Source organism: Thalassophryne amazonica, chromosome 6 (genome assembly GCF_902500255.1).
Source record: "Thalassophryne amazonica chromosome 6, fThaAma1.1, whole genome shotgun sequence".
Lineage (NCBI taxonomy): Eukaryota > Metazoa > Chordata > Actinopteri > Batrachoidiformes > Batrachoididae > Thalassophryne > Thalassophryne amazonica.
In genome coordinates this window covers 32312767-32330772 of record NC_047108.1, presented here as the reverse complement: position 1 = coordinate 32330772, position 18006 = coordinate 32312767, and the positions used below count along the sequence as shown (strand labels likewise).

At 43.7% G+C, this 18006-nt stretch overlaps 2 protein-coding genes across 3 annotated transcripts in view; both read right to left on the bottom strand.

Annotated features, from left to right (window-relative positions):
* Nucleotides 1-9374, bottom strand: part of LOC117512005 (probable pleckstrin homology domain-containing family N member 1) — a 48021-nt gene extending 38647 nt beyond the window's left edge. For both annotated transcript variants that reach the window (XR_004561180.1, XM_034171937.1), the window contains exon 1: nt 8729-9374. Coding sequence is in view for 1 of the 2 variants with exons in the window: in XM_034171937.1 (XP_034027828.1) it covers nt 8729-8823 (95 nt within the window). In the remaining variant the exon portion in view is untranslated. The remainder of the gene's footprint in view (nt 1-8728) is intronic.
* Nucleotides 9375-12648: 3274 nt separating this feature from the next.
* ttll10 (tubulin tyrosine ligase-like family, member 10) overlaps nt 12649-18006 on the bottom strand; it is a 68848-nt gene continuing 63490 nt past the window's right edge. Inside the window, exons 6-8 of the mRNA XM_034171463.1 lie at nt 17792-17908; nt 13202-13295; nt 12649-13118 (exon numbers count right to left, since the gene is read on the bottom strand). Of these exons, the coding sequence (XP_034027354.1) occupies nt 12649-13118; nt 13202-13295; nt 17792-17908 (681 nt within the window). The remainder of the gene's footprint in view (nt 13119-13201; nt 13296-17791; nt 17909-18006) is intronic.

Genomic DNA, 18006 nt, shown 5'->3' with positions numbered 1-18006 from the left:
TATCTCTGATGTGGAGGTCAAAGGACAACGTAGGATCAAAAATTACCCCTGAGGTTCCTCACTTTGTCAGTGTGATGTATGACACATGAGCCTAGGCTAAGTTATGCTGGTCAAATTGATGCCGATGTCTCTCTGGACCAAAAGCCATCATTTCAGTCTTATTGTTGTGTGGGCCGCCCGAAGAGGAGGTACTGCTGGCCCAATGCCAGAGGGCGCCCTGCCTGAAGGCGGGCTTCAGGCACCAGAGGGCGCAGTCGCCACCAGGAGCACCAGGAGCCCGGAGTTGACAGCTGTCATTCATCACCTCATCACACCTCACCCATAAAAGCCTGGAGAAGACACCACACCTCTGCTGAGAAATCGTCTGAATCGTTCAGGTAGACACTCAGCCGTAACACTGAATCAGCTAAGTTGTGACGTTTTTTCACATCTGTACTGGTAGCTAATTTACCTTCTGAGTTTGCAGCTTCTCCACTGACTGCCGAGTCGAAGGGAGTGGTAAGAGGTGGCGTTCTCCACTCTTCACTCTTATACTTGTGTAGTGGAGTCTGCACGGATAACCAGAGGAAGTAGTGGGATTGGCAGGTGGTGTTTTCTCCCTCCATCAGGAATACTCAGCTGACTGTTTTACTGGGTGTGTGCACACACACCCACTCTTGACTGTTTCTGTTTCCTGCCAGCAGTACCCGATCTGACAGGTGGAGACTGTAGCCACCTGGGGACTCAGGACTTGGCGGCTCTGGAGTGTTCCAGATCCGTTGGCGGTGGAAATCGTGTGGGTCCCGACTCTTCTCTGGACGGGCGTCTCCTATCCTCGAGCCTGCCCACATGACACCAACTTTATAATTGACCTTAGTATTGAATTGTATCTGTATCCGTTGTGCACATTTCACAACATTAAAATTGTTACTTCTTATTTCCATTGACCATTGTGGGTCCGTGTCATTACACTTTTCACAACACTTATCAAAGTTTAAAAGGAGAAAATTGCTAGACATCCAGCTTTACATTGATGTAAGGCAATCTTCTAAAGATTTTATGTGGATGAGATTGCCAGCAGTTATCAGCATATATAACTGAGTATCATCAGCATAGCAATGAAAGCTAATCCCAAAATGCCGCGATATGTGACCAAGGGGTGCTATATAAAGGGAGAAAATCAAGGGGCCTGAGAAAGGCCCCTGTGGAACCCCAAATTTCTGTGTCACTAAGGTTAGCGGTAGTGTTATCGTACAAAACACAGTGAGAACGACTGGTCAGGTATGATGTCAACCATGCAAGGGCATTCCCAGTAATCCCAAAATGATTCTCCAGCCTATCAATTAGAATACGTTGATCCACGGCATCAAACGCAGCACTATGATGATCTAACAGTACCAGAACCATAGTTGTGTCCGAATCCATTGCAAGCAGAAGATTATTCAGCACTTTAGTGAGAGCTGTCTCTGTGGAATGATGTTTTTCTAGAAGCAGACTGCAGCGCCTCAAAAGATTATTCTCAGTAAGGTGGTCTGTTAAACCACCTTTTCCAGAGTTTTAGAGCAAAATGATAGATTTGATATCAGCCAATAGTTTTTCAGTACACTAGGGTCAAGGTTAAATTTCTTAAGTACCGGTAATGGAAAAGCCACTTAAATGGCAAACATAACATAGAATTGAAGATATATTTCAAATTTCAATTTCTTTCAATTTATTTTCATTCACATAGCGCCAAATCACAACAAAGTCGCCTCAAGAGCAAGCACACAGTCAAAGTCAAAGTCAAAGTCGGCTTTATTGTCAATTCTTCACATGTACTAGACATACAAGGAATCAAAATTTCTTTTCTCACCTTCCCTTGGTGATGACAGGACAAGACATTTTGACAATAAGGACAAGTATTTAGTATTTACAGTAGTGTCTGAGGTAACAGTAAAAGTGGAAAGTGCAGTAGTGCAAACCATTCAGTATTTGTAGCAGCAGCAGATTTTTGTGCAAGTGTTGTGGTGGTGATAAAGTGAATCAGTGCAGGACATTGTCATGGGCAACAGATATTTTATATATATATATATATATATATATATATATATATATATATATATATATATATATATATATATATATATATATATATATATATATGAGGTCTGTTCCAAAAGTATCAGACCTTTTTATTTTTTTCAAAAACCTTATGGATTTGAATCACGTGTGCTTGCATGAGCCAACCTTGAACCTTCGTGTGCATGCGTGAGTTTTTTCACGCCTGTCGGTTGCGTCATTCGCCTGTGAGTAGGCTTTGAGTGAGCACTGGTCCTCCCCCCTCGTTGGATTTTCATTGCGAGGAAAATGTCTGAACAACTGGAGCAGCACTGAATCAATTTTTTCCAGAAACTGTGAGAGACAGCCAGGTGGAAACCATTCGGAAGATTCAAACGGCTTTCAGTGGCTTTTCAGTTGAGTGAGTATCCGAGGAATTGTGTAAGAGCTGGACATGTCACAACATGTCCTGTGAGACTTCCAACCTCCACACGTCTTTCATTACAAAATCTCCTGTAACAGTGGAATGTGCCGAAAAAGTGCTGATGTCCACATCTTCTGCAATTTCTCTGGTAGTCAGACGACGTCCCGGATCAACACAGCGTTCACTTTGGAAATGATCTGGTCGTTTCAGCCTGTCGATGACCGCTCGGAGCGCGGCGCACCCTCCGCCATTGTGCGCCGTCTTTAAACCGGTTGTAACACTCCTTAATCTGTGTGATGCCCATAGGATCGTCACCGAAAGCCGTCTGAATCTTCCGAATGGTTTCCACCTGGCTGTCTCTCACAGTTTCTGGAAAAATTTGATGCAGCAAAGCTCCAAATCGTTCCACATCGCAATGAAAATCCAACGAGAGGGGAGGACCAGTGCTCACACAAAGCCTGCTCACAGGCGAATGATGCAACCGACGGGCGTGAAAAAAATCACGCATGTGCATGAAGGTTCAAGGTTGGCTCATGCAAGCACACATGATTCAAATCCATATGGTTTTTGAAAAAAATAAAAAGGTCTGATACTTTTTGGACAGACCTCGTATATATATATATATATATATATATATATATATATATATATATATATATATATATATATATATATATATATATATATATATATATATATATATATATATATATTGCCTTTGCGACAGGCAGCAGTGACTGCATCAGCTCTCACAACATCAGGCAGGCTGCCCCATGTGAAAAGCTCTGTGTGATCATGTGAACACTCAGCAGGCAATTAGACTGTCACATCCACCACGTGAGTTATGGCAGCCCAGTCTCACTTTTTTTTCGTGCTTCCGTGACGAAATGAGTCAAATTTTCATGACGATATGACACAGTGGAGCTGGGGGGAGAGATTTCAATAATCTCACAGCCTTGTGGATGAAGCTCTTTCTGAGTCTGGTGGTGCGGGACCGGAGGCTCCTGTACCTCTTCCCGGAGGGCAGAGTGCTAAACAGGTTGCATTGCCCACAATTGTGGTTGCTTTGCGGGTGAGGTGGGTGGTGTATATGTCTTGCAGAGAGGGGAGTGAGGCACCAATGATCCTTCCATCTGCATTCACTATGCGCTGCAGGGCTTTCCTGTTGTCGTCAGTGCAGCTTCCGCCCCACACAGTGATGCAGCTGGAAAGGATGCTCTCAATGATGCCACGGTAGAAAGTGCTCATGATGGTTGGTGGAGCACTTGCCCGCTTGAGTTTGCACAGGAAGTAGAGACGCCGCTGGGCCTTCTTTGCCAGTGATGCGGTGTTGGTGGTCCAGGACAGGTCCTCAGTGATTTGCATCCCCAGGAATTTGGTGCTGCGCACTCTCTCCACAGCAGCACCCTCGATGGTCAGTGGCAGGTGTTGGGTGTGACCTTTCCGGAAGGCAACAACAATCTCCTTGGTATTGTTGACATTCAGCAGGGGGTTGTTGTTTCTGCACCACGTGGTCAGAAGGTTGACCTCTTCCCTGCAGTGAGTTTCATCGCCCTTGGTGATAGGCCCCACAGAGTTGTGTCGTCCGCAAACTTCACTATGTGGTTTGTGCTGTGGGTTGTTGTGCAGTCATGTTTCAGTAATGTGAAGAGCAGTGGACTGAGCACGCAGCCTTGGGGAGCCCCTGTGTTCAATACAATGCTGCTCGAGGTGTTGTTGCCAACACGGACTGCTTGTGGCCTCTGGGTGAAGAAGTCCAACAGCCAGTTGCAAAGGGAGGTGCTGTGCCCCAGTTTGTCCAGTTTGCAGATGAGCTGTTGAGGTATTATGGTGTTGAACGCTGAACTGAAGTCTATGAACAGCATTCTCACATATGAGTCCTTCTTGTCCAGATGGGTGAGGGCTGGGTGCAGGGCTGAGCAGATTGCGTCCTCTGTAGAACGCTTGGCTCTGTATGCGAACTGGGAGGGTCTAGGGTGGGGGGGGGGGAGGATGGATTTGATGTGTGACATGACTAGCCGTTCGAAGCACTTCATGATGATGGGTGTCAGTGCCACCGGACGGTAGTCATTGAAGCAGGATGGAGCTGATTTTTTTGGCACAGGTATGATGGTGGCAGTTTTGAAGCATGATGGAACAACGGCTTGCTTCAGGGAAGTGTTAAAGATGTCTGTGAAGACATCCTTAAGCTCCTCTGTGCAGTCCTCCAGCAGCATGTTGATGGCCACCAGTGTCTTCATCACGCTGGCGACAGAGAGACATAGGGTCTGGTCGTGGGGAGGGGGTGGGGCCTTCTGTGGCTGTGTGGTGTTCAGTGCTTCAAAGCGTGCAAAGAAGCGGTTCAGGTTGTTGAGCAGAGAGGTGTTGCTCTCACAGCTCTGTGGTGCTGGCTTGTAGTCAGTGACAGCCTGAATGCCTCATCATAGGCTCTGTGCGTCCTTGCGGTCTCTGAAGTGGGACGTTATCTTTTGTGTGTAGTCCTATTTTGCCTTCCTGATGCCACGGGACAGGTTGGCTCTCACTGTTCTCAAGCCAGATTCATCCCCGGCTCTGAAGGCTTTGTCTCTGGCTCTCAGCAGCTTGTGGACATCACCTGTCAGCCATGGTTTCCGGTTGGCCCAGCTGATGATGGTTTTTGTGTGGGTCACATCATCAATGCACTTTGTGATGTAGGAGGTCACAGTGTCTGTGTACTCCTCAATGTTAGTGTTGTTGTTGTAGGTTGCTGCGTGTTTTAACATTTCCCAATCAGTTGTGTTGAAGCACCCTGGAGAGCAGAGGTGGCCCCCTCTGGCCACACTCTTACCTGCTTCTTAACAGATTTGATGACTTTCACAGATTGTCTGTATGCTGGCATTAGCATAACAGTGATGTGGTCAGATAGTCCGATGTGTGTGTGTGGGGGGGGGCTTTGCATGCTCCTTTGTGTGTGCTGTAAGCCAAGTCCATATTTTTTCCCCTTGTTTTCCCCTTGTTGGGAAATCAACATGCTGGTGAAATTTTGGAAGGACAGTTTTGAGATCAGCATGATTAAAATCTCCAGTGAGGATGATAAAACCGTCTGGGTGTGCAGTTTGTTGTTCACTGATAGCCTGGTCCAGTTCACTGAGTGCTGCATTTCTATCACTGCTGCTGTTTGTGGGGGGGGATGTAGAATGACACCAGCAAAATCACAGTAAACTCCCTGGGCAGATAGAAGGGACGGCACTTAATGATCATAAACTCCGCTAGTGATGTGCAGTGTTTGCACACCACCACAGCGTCCTGGCACCACTCATTCCGAACGTAGACACACAGGCCCCCGCCATGAGTCTTTCCTCTGTTTACGATGGCCTGGTCAGCTCAATAGCATGCTAGCTGCTCCAGTTGTACAGCAGAGTCTGGAATGTTGTCATTTAACCATGTTTCAGTGAAGACAAGCACACAGCAGTTACTGTACGATTCACAGGCGACAGTGGCCAGGAAAAACTCCTGATGATTTGAGAAAGAAACCTCAAGCAGACCAGACTCAAATGGGTGACCCTCTGCTATCTATCTCTCTCTCTCTCTCTCTCTCTCTCTATATATATATATATATATCTCGCCTTTGCGACAGGCAGCAGTGACTGCATCATCTCTCACAACATCAGGCAGGCTGCCCCATGTGAAAAGCTCTGTGTGATCATGTGAACACTCAGCTGGCAATCAGACTGTCACATCCACCACGTGAGTTATGGCAGCCCAGTCTCACTTTTTTTTTTTCGTGCTTCCATGACGAAATGAGTCACATTTTCGTGACAATATGACACAGTGTCCTTTGTCGCGCTGCTCACTGGACACCTGGACACACGGTGCTGGCTGATGTGTCCATGATATGAGCGCACAGCTTCATTCATGTAATCATGTAATTTCAACTCCATTGTGGTGGTGTACAGGATCAAAAATACAAAAATTTGTGTCACTGCCCAAATACGTATGGGCCTAAGTGTGGTGTCAGGTACCAATCTGTTGCTAGTATATCTGCTCCTGTCTGGAGCAGCAGCCAGACATAATCAGATTACAGCAGACGCACCATCTGACCCTCAACTCCAAAGCAGATACACATTTGTCTGTGTTTTTGTATGCCAGCGAATGCATCACAATACATCTGTATCTTTACATCATCTGCAAAAATGTGTTGACATTACAGCCATGAAAATTCCATGATAATCATTAAACAAGCACTGAGCATGTATTAACAAGCAGTAATTACTGTTGTGATTAACTCCTGCTAATCCCACAGTCTCGCAGTGAGCCTGGATTTGTCCTGCCCACTCTGGATTACAGTAATCTCATAATCACATGAACGCAGCATCACTGCATCCCCAAGTTCATGTTGAGCAAATAAGAGCCAATTAGTTGTTCTGCTAAATCATATGGATGCAATCTGTTGTCCTGTCTGTTTCTAATTGAACTTCTGTTGGACACAGGAAGTAGACTGCTTCTTCCTGGAAGCACATTTTTGATGTAAATGACATCCTGATGATGGCGACAGTTCACAACTCTGCAGGGTTGTGCAGGAGGCCAGCTCTTATTTCCTTTTTCAGTGCCAATGAATGAAAATCGCAAAAGAAAGTAACATTTATTGCAGGAAATGCAATTTACACTTCCTGTTTCACAATGGGGCTGCAACTAATGACCGGTTTCATAATTGATTCATTTCTTGATTCATCAATTAGAAGTTGGGTGCATAAAATGTCATAAAATTGTGAAAAATGTGGATGAGTGTTTTCCAGACCCCAAGATGATGCCTTCAAATGTGTGTTCCCAACCCAGGAATATTGAGTTGTCTGCCAGAGAGAAGCAGGATAGTAGAATAAACAGGAAAATATTCAAGTTCACAAAGCTGAAATCAGACAATTTGTATATTTTCTTGGAAAAAGCAAAAGTCACTGAAAATGATTTCCATATGTTCTAGAATATAAACGTCACCTGTCAAAAAAATGCCTCTTGAAGAGGAAAAACATATATAAGTCACCCTTTTTCTGTACATGGAATTGACTTTTTCCACACAGTGTTTCCCTGGAGGAAAGTTCAACAACAGACAGGAACTCACCACACCAAGGCAAGTCCTGTTACTTTACATAAAGGCTTTTATATTCTAAAAATAAGCAAAACAGACAAGTAAGTGTGCATTGGACAATATATTGGACATTAACTGATGCAGTTTGGACAACAGAAAACATCAGAGGGACACGGATGCAGACGTGAACAGTGGATTTTTGCAGGAAGACCTCTGCCTGTGGTGTGTCCCAAAAGGACTTTCAAATTCCAAAACTAAGAAAGACAGACAAATAAATGTGCGCTGGACAAAATATTGGATGTTATTTGACACAGAGGAGCATGGATTGCTGACCTACAGTGTTGGAAACACTACAATAAAAATGTGAATACACTTGATTTTGTTTTTGTTTGTTTGTTTCATTAGCTCTTTCATTTGGGATTTTTGTGAATTGTTGTAATGTACTTTTATTATTGTATTTTATCTTGTTTAGTGCTTTGATTCATGGGAAAGCCATAGTTATTATTATTATTATTGTTATTATTCATTCATTCCTTCATTTTCTACAAATTGCTTAGCCCAACTAAATGTTATTGGGGAGCTGCCAAATATTGACAGACAAACACACTGACACTCTCACTCACACCTACATTTAATTTACAGTTTCCAATTCACCTAATCTCCACGTCTTTGGAATGTGGGAGGAAGCCGGTGCACCCAGAGGGAACCCACATTAAGATGGGGGAAGATGCAAACTCCACACAGACAGGACCAGGTGGGACGCGATCCCACAACCTTATTCCCTGTGATGCAACAGTGTGAAACCACAGTTTTACCCATTAATATTATCATTATTGTTATTATCATAAGCAGAAGCACAGTAATAATAATGTACTCAAAATGGTATATAAGTTGCACTGGAGAGGAAGTGACAGGACCTCCCAAACTAGTAAAAAATAAAACAAAACTGGGACCTACACAGCAAACTATAGCCAAAATAGTTGTTGATTAATAATTGATTAATAGCTACAGCTCTAATCTACAACACACCAATATACCAAACTGCAGTTCAACAAGCCTAAAACATGACCTAAGATCACCTACAGCCCCTCCCACTGTCGTACTGTTGACATTTTGTTCCATAAATCAATCAATCAATCAATTTTTTTTATATAGCGCCAAATCACAACAAACAGTTGCTCATGTACAGATGTGGATTTGTGTAAGTCTGACTTTATGGCTCTTTAAACAGTGTGTTTGATCCTTACCCTGAGTTTTCTCCACTGAGTTCCAGGAGCTCGATCTCATCGGGGCCCACCTCGTCCACGCCGCTATGCCTCTGCGTCACACTGCAGCATCCCATGACAGAAGCCTGTGTTCCTCTCCGCCTCAACTCGGCCTCAGCTTCTGGGGGCCAAGCTGAACACCATCTGCCCCGACACCCATCCCCACTGTCTGCACGCTGCGCTAAAACCTAAGAGATGAAATGAAAACAGGTCTGCTGTGCTCCAAAAGAGGATATTGTGCACTGGGGGGTTGGGGGGGGGGGTGGCCAGTTAAGTCCTAGTTCCTCCTTTTTTGCCGGCAAGTTGTGTGTGTTTTCACAAAACCTTCAGAACAAAAGGTGCTGCAGACGGAGGAGGAATTGAAGATAAAAGCAGTGAGATGTGTTCACGGAGGCACCGCGTGGTTGTTCCTTCCTTCCTGTCAGTTGGCTGTCTGCGGACGGCTGTGGGACTTCCTCGCTTTGGTTTTTCAGACACTAAGCTGACATTGGGAACCTGTTGACGCATTAACTCATAAATAGGAGTGGTTCCCATGCAGATGATAGTCCACGTGGCACTATCAGGCACCTCTGACACTGTCAGCATATGTTTGATGAAGCAAGCAGATGAAGTAAGCCCTGTGTTGGGAAAAGTCGGAACCATGCCTGCCTGTGTTTGCATGCATGGAGTCAGAACACTGTTGTAATTATGAGTTATGAAAGTGAGAGGTGAACCGTTTCAGTCATAACAACAAGCCTCAACAACTGCAGAATGTAGTCTCACGTGGCTCTTCCTGCTTCTGCACTACTGATGTTTGATTTTTGGTTGTCCACGCGGTGCACGCTTCTGTCCTCTGTAAGCAACACAACTAGGCGAAAGATGAGTGATTGATGAATTTTCAGTTTTTCATTCACAGCTGCTGCCGATTTGAGGTTAAAAAAGCAAATCAAAAAACAAAACATTTGGTCAGTGAGGTTAAATTTAACTGACAGGGAGTAAACCATGTGGTCGGACTGCAGTAAACACATCTGTGCTGAAATCAGACTGACTCAGACATCATTTTCACACAATATTTGTATGACCTGTGGGTACAAATATTATAATATTTGGATCCGCCCCATGACTAAAGTACTCACCCTTGTTAAAAAAATTATTGTTATAACTTTAAATGCTATTAAGCCACAAGCAACAAGTTATGTTTACTAATGCTAATCACGTTACCCATTTTTTTTAAGTTATTCTAAATGGAATAATAAAAAAAGCAATTTTAGGCTTAGGGTAACTATGAAGCAAATGCTGAAGTTGAACCTACAGAGGGTAAATAACATTACCGAATAACAAAAATGGGAAATGGATAAGTGACAGACTAGGTGCAGTAAGTATCCTACCTTTGGCTGTGAAAAATAGAATCTGTCACGTGGGAGTCTGAAATTCTAATCCCCTTCGACATAGTCTCTTTGGGACTGCACACACATATCCCAGCGGTTCTGCCATTGCTGGAAGCATTTCTGGTCAGCCTCTTTTGTTATGGTGTCCAGCTGGGCCGTTGCATTTTGCATGATATCTTCTCATGACTCAAACTGAGTCTCTTTTAGTGTCATTTTGTTCTTGGGGAAGAGCCAAAAATTCAAGGGAACCATGTCAGGAGAGTAGGGAGACTGACAAATCACAGGAGTGTTGTCTTTGGCCAGGAAAACCTGAATCAGCTGAGCAGAATGGGCGGGTACATTGTCATGATGGAGCTGCCAACTTCTTGACACCCAGATCTGGTTGAGTGACTGTGTAGGGTGACCCCTGGCTGCTCTGCATTTTAGAAGAAAGACTGTTTTATTCACCTTACTTTGTTGGCTCTTGCTGTAGGGTCCCTGTGGGGCTACAACCATTACATTACTTGCACAGCCATGCATGGTGGTCAGAGAATATGACAGTGGATATAATGGATGCAATATTCACATATGCCATCTCTCATAGGAACGTCCACCACATGCTCTCTCCGTATAGATTCTCTTTTTCGTACTCCCATCACGAAATGAGTCAAATTTTCATGACGGGGGTTTTTTTTTTAACCTCACTATTACTAACCCTACTCCTACCCCCAACCTTAACCTTAACCATAACCTAACCCTAGTCCTTCCCCCAACCCTAACCATAACCCCCCCACCCCCCCCGCTTCATTTTTTATTTTGTGCAGCCATCACGGAATGAATTTGTGCTGCTGTGATGAAAATGAGGCGCTTTTCATCACAATATCACAAACCAATAGATTAATGTATATTTTGTGCTGCTGAATCATGACCTGCCGTGAGACCAGATTGGTCATGAATGACCCCAAAAAGATGTGTTTTTTTAACATTACAAGGTGTAATTTTATTGTACACAATCAATAATTACTTACGACATTTTAGAATATCTGACATAGATAAAGGAAGTAGAAAACATAAAGGGGTCATAATGTTGTGAAAAGTGTAGGAACACGGACCCACAACAGGGGGCGCAAATGAACGGACAATGGAATAAGCCAAATATAACAATTTAATGTTGTGAATGTGCACAACAGAGTAACAGAGTAACAGACAACACAATTGAGATCACCAGTCAAATAAGTTACGGTGGTGTGTGAGCAGGCTCGAGGATAGAAGACGCCCGTCCAGAAAAAAGCCGGATCCCACACGCCTTCCACTCCACCGGACCTGAACCAATCCTGGAGCCGCCAAGCACTGGGTCCCCAGGTGGCCACTGCCTCCGGCTGTCAGATCGGGTACTGCTGGCAGAAAGAACAGACAGGTGATGGTGGGTGTATGAACACCCAGCAAACAGTTCAACATGAAGGTGAAAGCACCTCCACCTCTCAATCACGGAGTTTGTACAGATCCTGCAGTAACAATTAACAGTCTGCAAATTCAGAATACTGTCAGTACGTACAGAAGTAAAAACGTTACTACTGTATAAATCAAAGGCTGAGACGTTTACTTCACGGTAGATGATTTCTCGGCAGTGAGGTGAAGATGCTGCCCGGCTCTTATGGAGGTGTGGATGATAATGATGAGTGACAGCTGGTGTTGTAGATGAGTGACAGCTGCCACTCCCGGTGCTCCGGCGCCCTCACGTGCCTGAAGCCCGCACTTCAGGCAGGACGCCTTCTGGTGGTGGGCCAGCAGTACCTCCTCTTCAGCGGCCCACACAACACATAAATGACACCACTCTACCATTTTATTTGCTAAAATACTGTAGTTAGGTCATGTGAGTGTTAAAAGGAAGGACTGGTGACACTCTGGATGGTTGAATTTATGTTAAGGCCCATAAAACACCCTTGGCTAATAAAGACAATAAACCCTAACCCCTTCGCCTCCAGTGTGAACCTTTTTTGCTCAGTATGTGTCCTCTAGGTCAGTGTCTCCTAACTCCGGACTTCATCTTTCCCTTCTCTGCAAAAAGCTGATTAGCTCATCTGTGCATGCTCAGCCAATCAGGAGCTACCTCCAATCAGCAGCATGTAGAGATGTGTTGGTCAGGGGTCCTTGAGGACCAGGATCGGGAAGCACTGTTCTAGATAGAAATAACAGCTTGGACATGCCCCCAAACCACCTGCATCATGTGTTATGAGCCGGCCCTTAATACTATATGAGTACTGATCAGTCATATTTGTTCCACCTTTTTGTGTGAGATAGAAAAGGAGAACAGACTCACATGTGTTCACACGATTCCTCCTTCACTGTAGATTTTGCTTTAATCTGTTAGTCACTGACTGTTTGTGTCTTACAACAAATCATTCATCTCAGTCTTTAAGCATTTACTCACTGGTTCTTTGTAAATGTCTCTTTGCTGAATAAAGCACAGTCAACATTATTAAAATCATGACTTGATTATTTATTATTCCATTTTTTTGCCTACAGATGAAACCATTTGTGTAGATGACAGCTGCCTCACAGTTGCTCTTTCCTTTCGGAGGTTGACACGTCTGAGTGCTCTCTGATTTTGTCTTCACTAGTTTCCTCTTTGCTTTTATGTGCGTCACACACACAAGTGACCGCTTGTAATGTTTTGAGCTTCTTCTGCCCCTGAGGCTGGAGTTTTTGGTCTCTCATGGTCTGTGTGTCATCAGGTGGCGGCACTGACTGATCTTTATTTCTTGCAGAACTTTGTTGAAGAGGTGATGTGTAGGTTGTGGGACAGGAACCAGCCATTGAACCACTCCCTCTTTCACCATTTTCATTTTGTGTGGCCTTCTGAAGCTTTTTGGTGGGTTTGTGGTTGAATTGTCTGTTTGTCAGCGCATAGCTCTTGCTGCGTGGGAGGACAGGCTCAGTGTACAGCAGCACAAAGTCTCTCTGACTGGCCAAAGGAAGGATCCTCTGGCCAAGGCGACACTTTGTAAAGGTCTCCAGTGTTAGATCTAAAGACCAGCAGGAAGAGAAGTCATCACCCTATCTGTTTGGAACATCAACAGTGTGAAGAAAGTGTGAGTTCTGCCCTCACCCAATATCTCCACAACAGTTGCGGGTATCACCTTCTTCAGTACTTCACAGTTAGTGTGAAGAGCCGGGTTGCAGTTCATCTCTAACAGCCACACCTGTTAAAGAGCACACAAGCACAGTCGCAACAGAAACTAATGTTATTCTTATTTCTAACAAAAACTGACAAACAAGCTCATTTCAAGTTATACATGTATCATTAAGGACACCTGCTCCTAATTTCCATCATGCATGTAATGATGAGATTATACTTTGCAACAATCCCAGACATTTTCAGCAGGTGGCAGACAAGCGACATGTAAATCCATTTATACCTGCTACTAATTTCCATCATCCAAACAACATATTCCAATCATCCAGTATGTGGCAGTATTGGTATATTACGAGGGCTGTCAATAAAGTAACGGTCCTTTTTATTTTTTTCAAAAACTATATGGATTTCATTCATATGTTTTTACGTCAGACATGCTTGAACCCTCGTGCGCATGCGTGAGTTTTTCCACGCCTGTCGGTGACGTCATTCGCCTGTGAGCACTCCTTGTGGGAGGAGTCGTCCAGCCCCTCGTCGGAATTCCTTTGTCTGAGAAGTTGCTGAGAGACTGGCGCGTTGTTTGATCAAAATTTTTTCTAAACCTGTGAGACACATCGAAGTGGACACGGTTCGAAAAATTAAGCTGGTTTTCAATGAAAATTGTAACGGCTGATGAGAGATTTTGAGGTGATTCTGTCGCTTTAAGGACTTCCCACGGAGCGAGACGTCGCTCAGCGCTCTCAGGCAGCCTGTTCAAGCTGAAAACCTCCACATTTCAGGCTCTATTGATCCAGGACGTCGTGAGAGAACAGAGAAGTTTCAGAAGAAGTCGGTTTCAGCATTTTATCCGGATATTCCACTGTTAAATGAGATTTTTTTAATGAAAGACGTGCGGACGGGTCTGCGCGTCGGGACGCAGCCGACGCGGTGCAGCGGCACAGGAAAAACACCTCCGTGTTGATAACCATTTGTAAAATCCAGGCGGCTTTTGATGGCTTTCAGTGGAGTGAGTATATGAGAAATTGTTTAACAGGCAGGACATGTTCCAACTTGTCCTTAAGGCTTTCAACAGAGGTGTTTTTCCTGTGGCGGAGCGTCGCGGCGGCTGCGTCCCGACGTGCGGACCCGTCCGCACATCTTTCATTAAAAAAATCTCCTTTAACAGTGGAATATCTGGATAAAATGCTGAAACCGACTTCTTCTGAAACTTCTCTGTTCTCTCACGACGTCCTGGATCAATAGAACCTGAAATGTGGAGGTTTTCAGCTTGAACAGGCTGATGACGCTGCCTGAGAGCGCTGCGCGACGTCTCGCACCGTGAAAAGTCCTTAAAGCGACAGAATCACCTCAAAATCTCTCATCAGCCGTTAAAATTTTCACTGAAAACCAGCTTAATTTTTCGAACCGTGTCCACTTCGATGTGTCTCACAGGTTTAGAAAAAAATTTGATCAAACAAAGCGCCAGTCTCTCAGCAACTTCTCAGACAAAGGAATTCCGACGAGGGGCTGGATGACTCCTCCCACAAGGAGTGCTCACAGGCGAATGACGTCACCGACAGGCGTGGAAAAACTCACGCATGCGCACGAGGGTTCAAGCATGTCTGACGTAAAAACATATGAATGAAATCCATATAGTTTTTGAAAAAAATAAAAAGGACCGTTACTTTATTGACAGACCTCGTACATAAGCAAATCAAAGTTGGCTATTCAAACGGGCCAACTGGTAACATATCACTCCTGAAAATGATCTTTGGCTTTTCACATGAGGTGAATCTGCCCTACAACTGGATTTTGGAAAACCATGTGACGGTGAACCAATTCCGATTGGACACTCACATTGCGCACATCATCACACAGCTTCTATGAGGAGTACAAAGATGGCCGATGGGTGGCTCGAAGGTCCACGAAGTTAACTTTTCAGCAAAAAAAAAACTAAGGCTCTATCTTATATCATTAAAATGTTATTTATAATTTAGTAAAGCTTGGTCTTAGCCGTCGTATACAACAGCGTCAGGCCCAGAGGGTTTTTAACTTACACTGCTACAAACAACAACAATAACAACAGATATGATACTAAGATAGCAGGGACTGGCACAAATTCCTGTTTGATTTGAGCAAATTCGTGGGACAAAACAAAATGCTGAACTCAAAATATCTAAAACATTTTCTATATACACAAAAAGCCTATTTCTCTCAAATATTGTTCACAAATCTATCTCAATCCTTTGCAGAGATAATTCATCCCACCTCACAGGTGTGGCATATCAAGATGCTGATTAGACAGCATTATTAATGCACGGGTGTGCCTTAGGCTGGCCACAATAGAAGGCCATGTAGTTTCAAGGACAGAAAATACTCACTCATCTTCAACTGCTTGCTCCAATTGAAGGTCAGGGGGGGTTGGAATCTATCCCAGCAGTAATAGGGCATGAGGCGGGGTTCAACTGGACAGGACACCAGTCTGTCCCAGGGCCACATATAGACAAACAAACACATTCACACACACACACACACACACACACACACACACACACACACACACACACACACACACACACACACACACACACACACACACACACACACACACACACACACACACACACACACACACACACACACACACACACACCTATGGACAATTTAAAGTTTCCAATGCATGTCTTTGGATGTGGGAGGAAGCTGGAGCACCCGGAGAGAACCCACGCAAACACGAGAACATGCAAACACCACACAGAAAGGCCACAGGTGGGAATCGAACCCGTGACCTTCTTGCTGTGAGGCAACAGTATTAACCACTAAGCCCCATGTTGCCCAGACAGAAAATACTGTGTTTTTATACTTAAAACATAAATTCAACATAAATGGATACGTACTGTTAGTGCTACAGTTCATTGTAAGACCTATGACAATTATTTCTGTATTTTTCTGTTAATACATGTCATTACTATTTAAAATGTCATATCAGATTATAGATGTATCTTACTTTACTGTAGATAATAATACAAATTTAATACAAATAATAATACAATTTTTTTAATAATACAAAATTATCATGGGTTACATTTTAGTGTTTTGGTTTTTATCTCCACATTATTCTGTCTTCAGTAAAGCCTCAGTCCCATCGAATAATAAGACATGAATAATGAGCCACGCATGGGTGTGTAGTGATTATTCGAAGAATGACCCACATTTTCATCTATCACGTATCTACTACTAAGGCACCTATATGTGCCTCTCTCCCCACATGTGCCACGTAGCAGCCTCTACTGAGCTCGTATCAGCCACGCTAAGCCACTTATGAGCCACGCAGTGCCGTGTAATGCGACATCGGTGCACGAACACACGTTTGGTCCTACCCTCCACTCCTCCTACAACCATCCCACACCTGTTTCCTCATGAAGTAGGAAAGAGAGGAAAAAAGAAACAGTCCTCTGTGATTCCAGAAGCAATTAGAGGTGTTTTCAGCATCCAAGGTTTGGCAGAAAATTATTATAATCCAGTACAAAATAATTATTTTATATACAGCATCCGGAGCACAGAGCAGGTGGAACTTCCCTTGTGATTATTGTCATGGGTCACATTTTGGTGTTTGGGTTTAGTCTCTACCTTATCAGATCTCTAGTGTCATTCTTCATGTGTTGTATTTCTCCCCACGTTATCTGGTTATTTCCCCTCATAGTTTATAGCCTGTGGCTGTCATTCCTCTGTTTCAATTGTCTTTGGCATATCATCATTTCTGAATTTCAGTGTTCCCTGTTCCCTTGCTGTCTGGTCTCTGCCTCCCTCTAGCGTCCATTTTCTACACAAGCCCTCTTATGTTTGCTATATGCACTGTCATCATTTTATGTGATTTCAGAGTAGATCAGTAAACTAGTGTCTTCCTGTCTTGTCACCTCTTTTTATTTACTGTTAGCATCCACATTAGTGATATCATGTTGCACTTCTTTGCTGATGTCCTATATTCCTGATTTCTTGCCTGCCATTTTGAACTGACCACTTATTATGAAAACTTTAAGTTACTGGACCTTTCCCTGATTTTGGATAGCCCTCCGCTGTTTACTTTAAAACACTGTCACCCTTATTAGATTGATCTTCTGGGTTCTTCAACATTTCTTATAAACTGAGTTACTATTCAGCCTTTCACCTGTTACTGATCCTGGAGTAATCCTGTTTTGGTAAAACCCTGAGTTACCACTCAACCTGTCCTCAGTTAATGACACTGGACTGTTTGTGTTTTGTAAAATAATGGACTCTGGACATCAGCTTCATTCTCTATGTTGGGGTCATGCCCAAATTCACACCTTTATATTAATACTATTTAGCTTACTTTCTGTTAATAACCAAATTTTGACGAACAAGTTGCTTCTGAACATACAGGTAAAGTGACAAAGGTTGTTCTACCATAGTACATTTCGTACTGTCACTCGTGGATAAAACAATAACTTAATTTAAAAAATAATTTTGAAAGTATAATTTGATACCTCTGCATTTCCACAGCACAGAATATGAAAACCAAAACAATAGTGCATGTAGCAATACAGACAGCAAGTTCTCTGTTACCTGGAAGTCCGCATCAAACATGAAGTCACAGCCAATCAGGTCAAAGAATCCCAGCCGACAGTCTAACTTGGATTTGACTGAAAGGAAACACTGGGTCATGATCTGCTGCATGCGCCGCTGAAACGGGAAACATCCAATCAGTGCTTCAGATGTCAACTGATTGACATCTGTTCTGGAGGGTGACATGATTTCATAACAAAGTCAGACCACTCCTA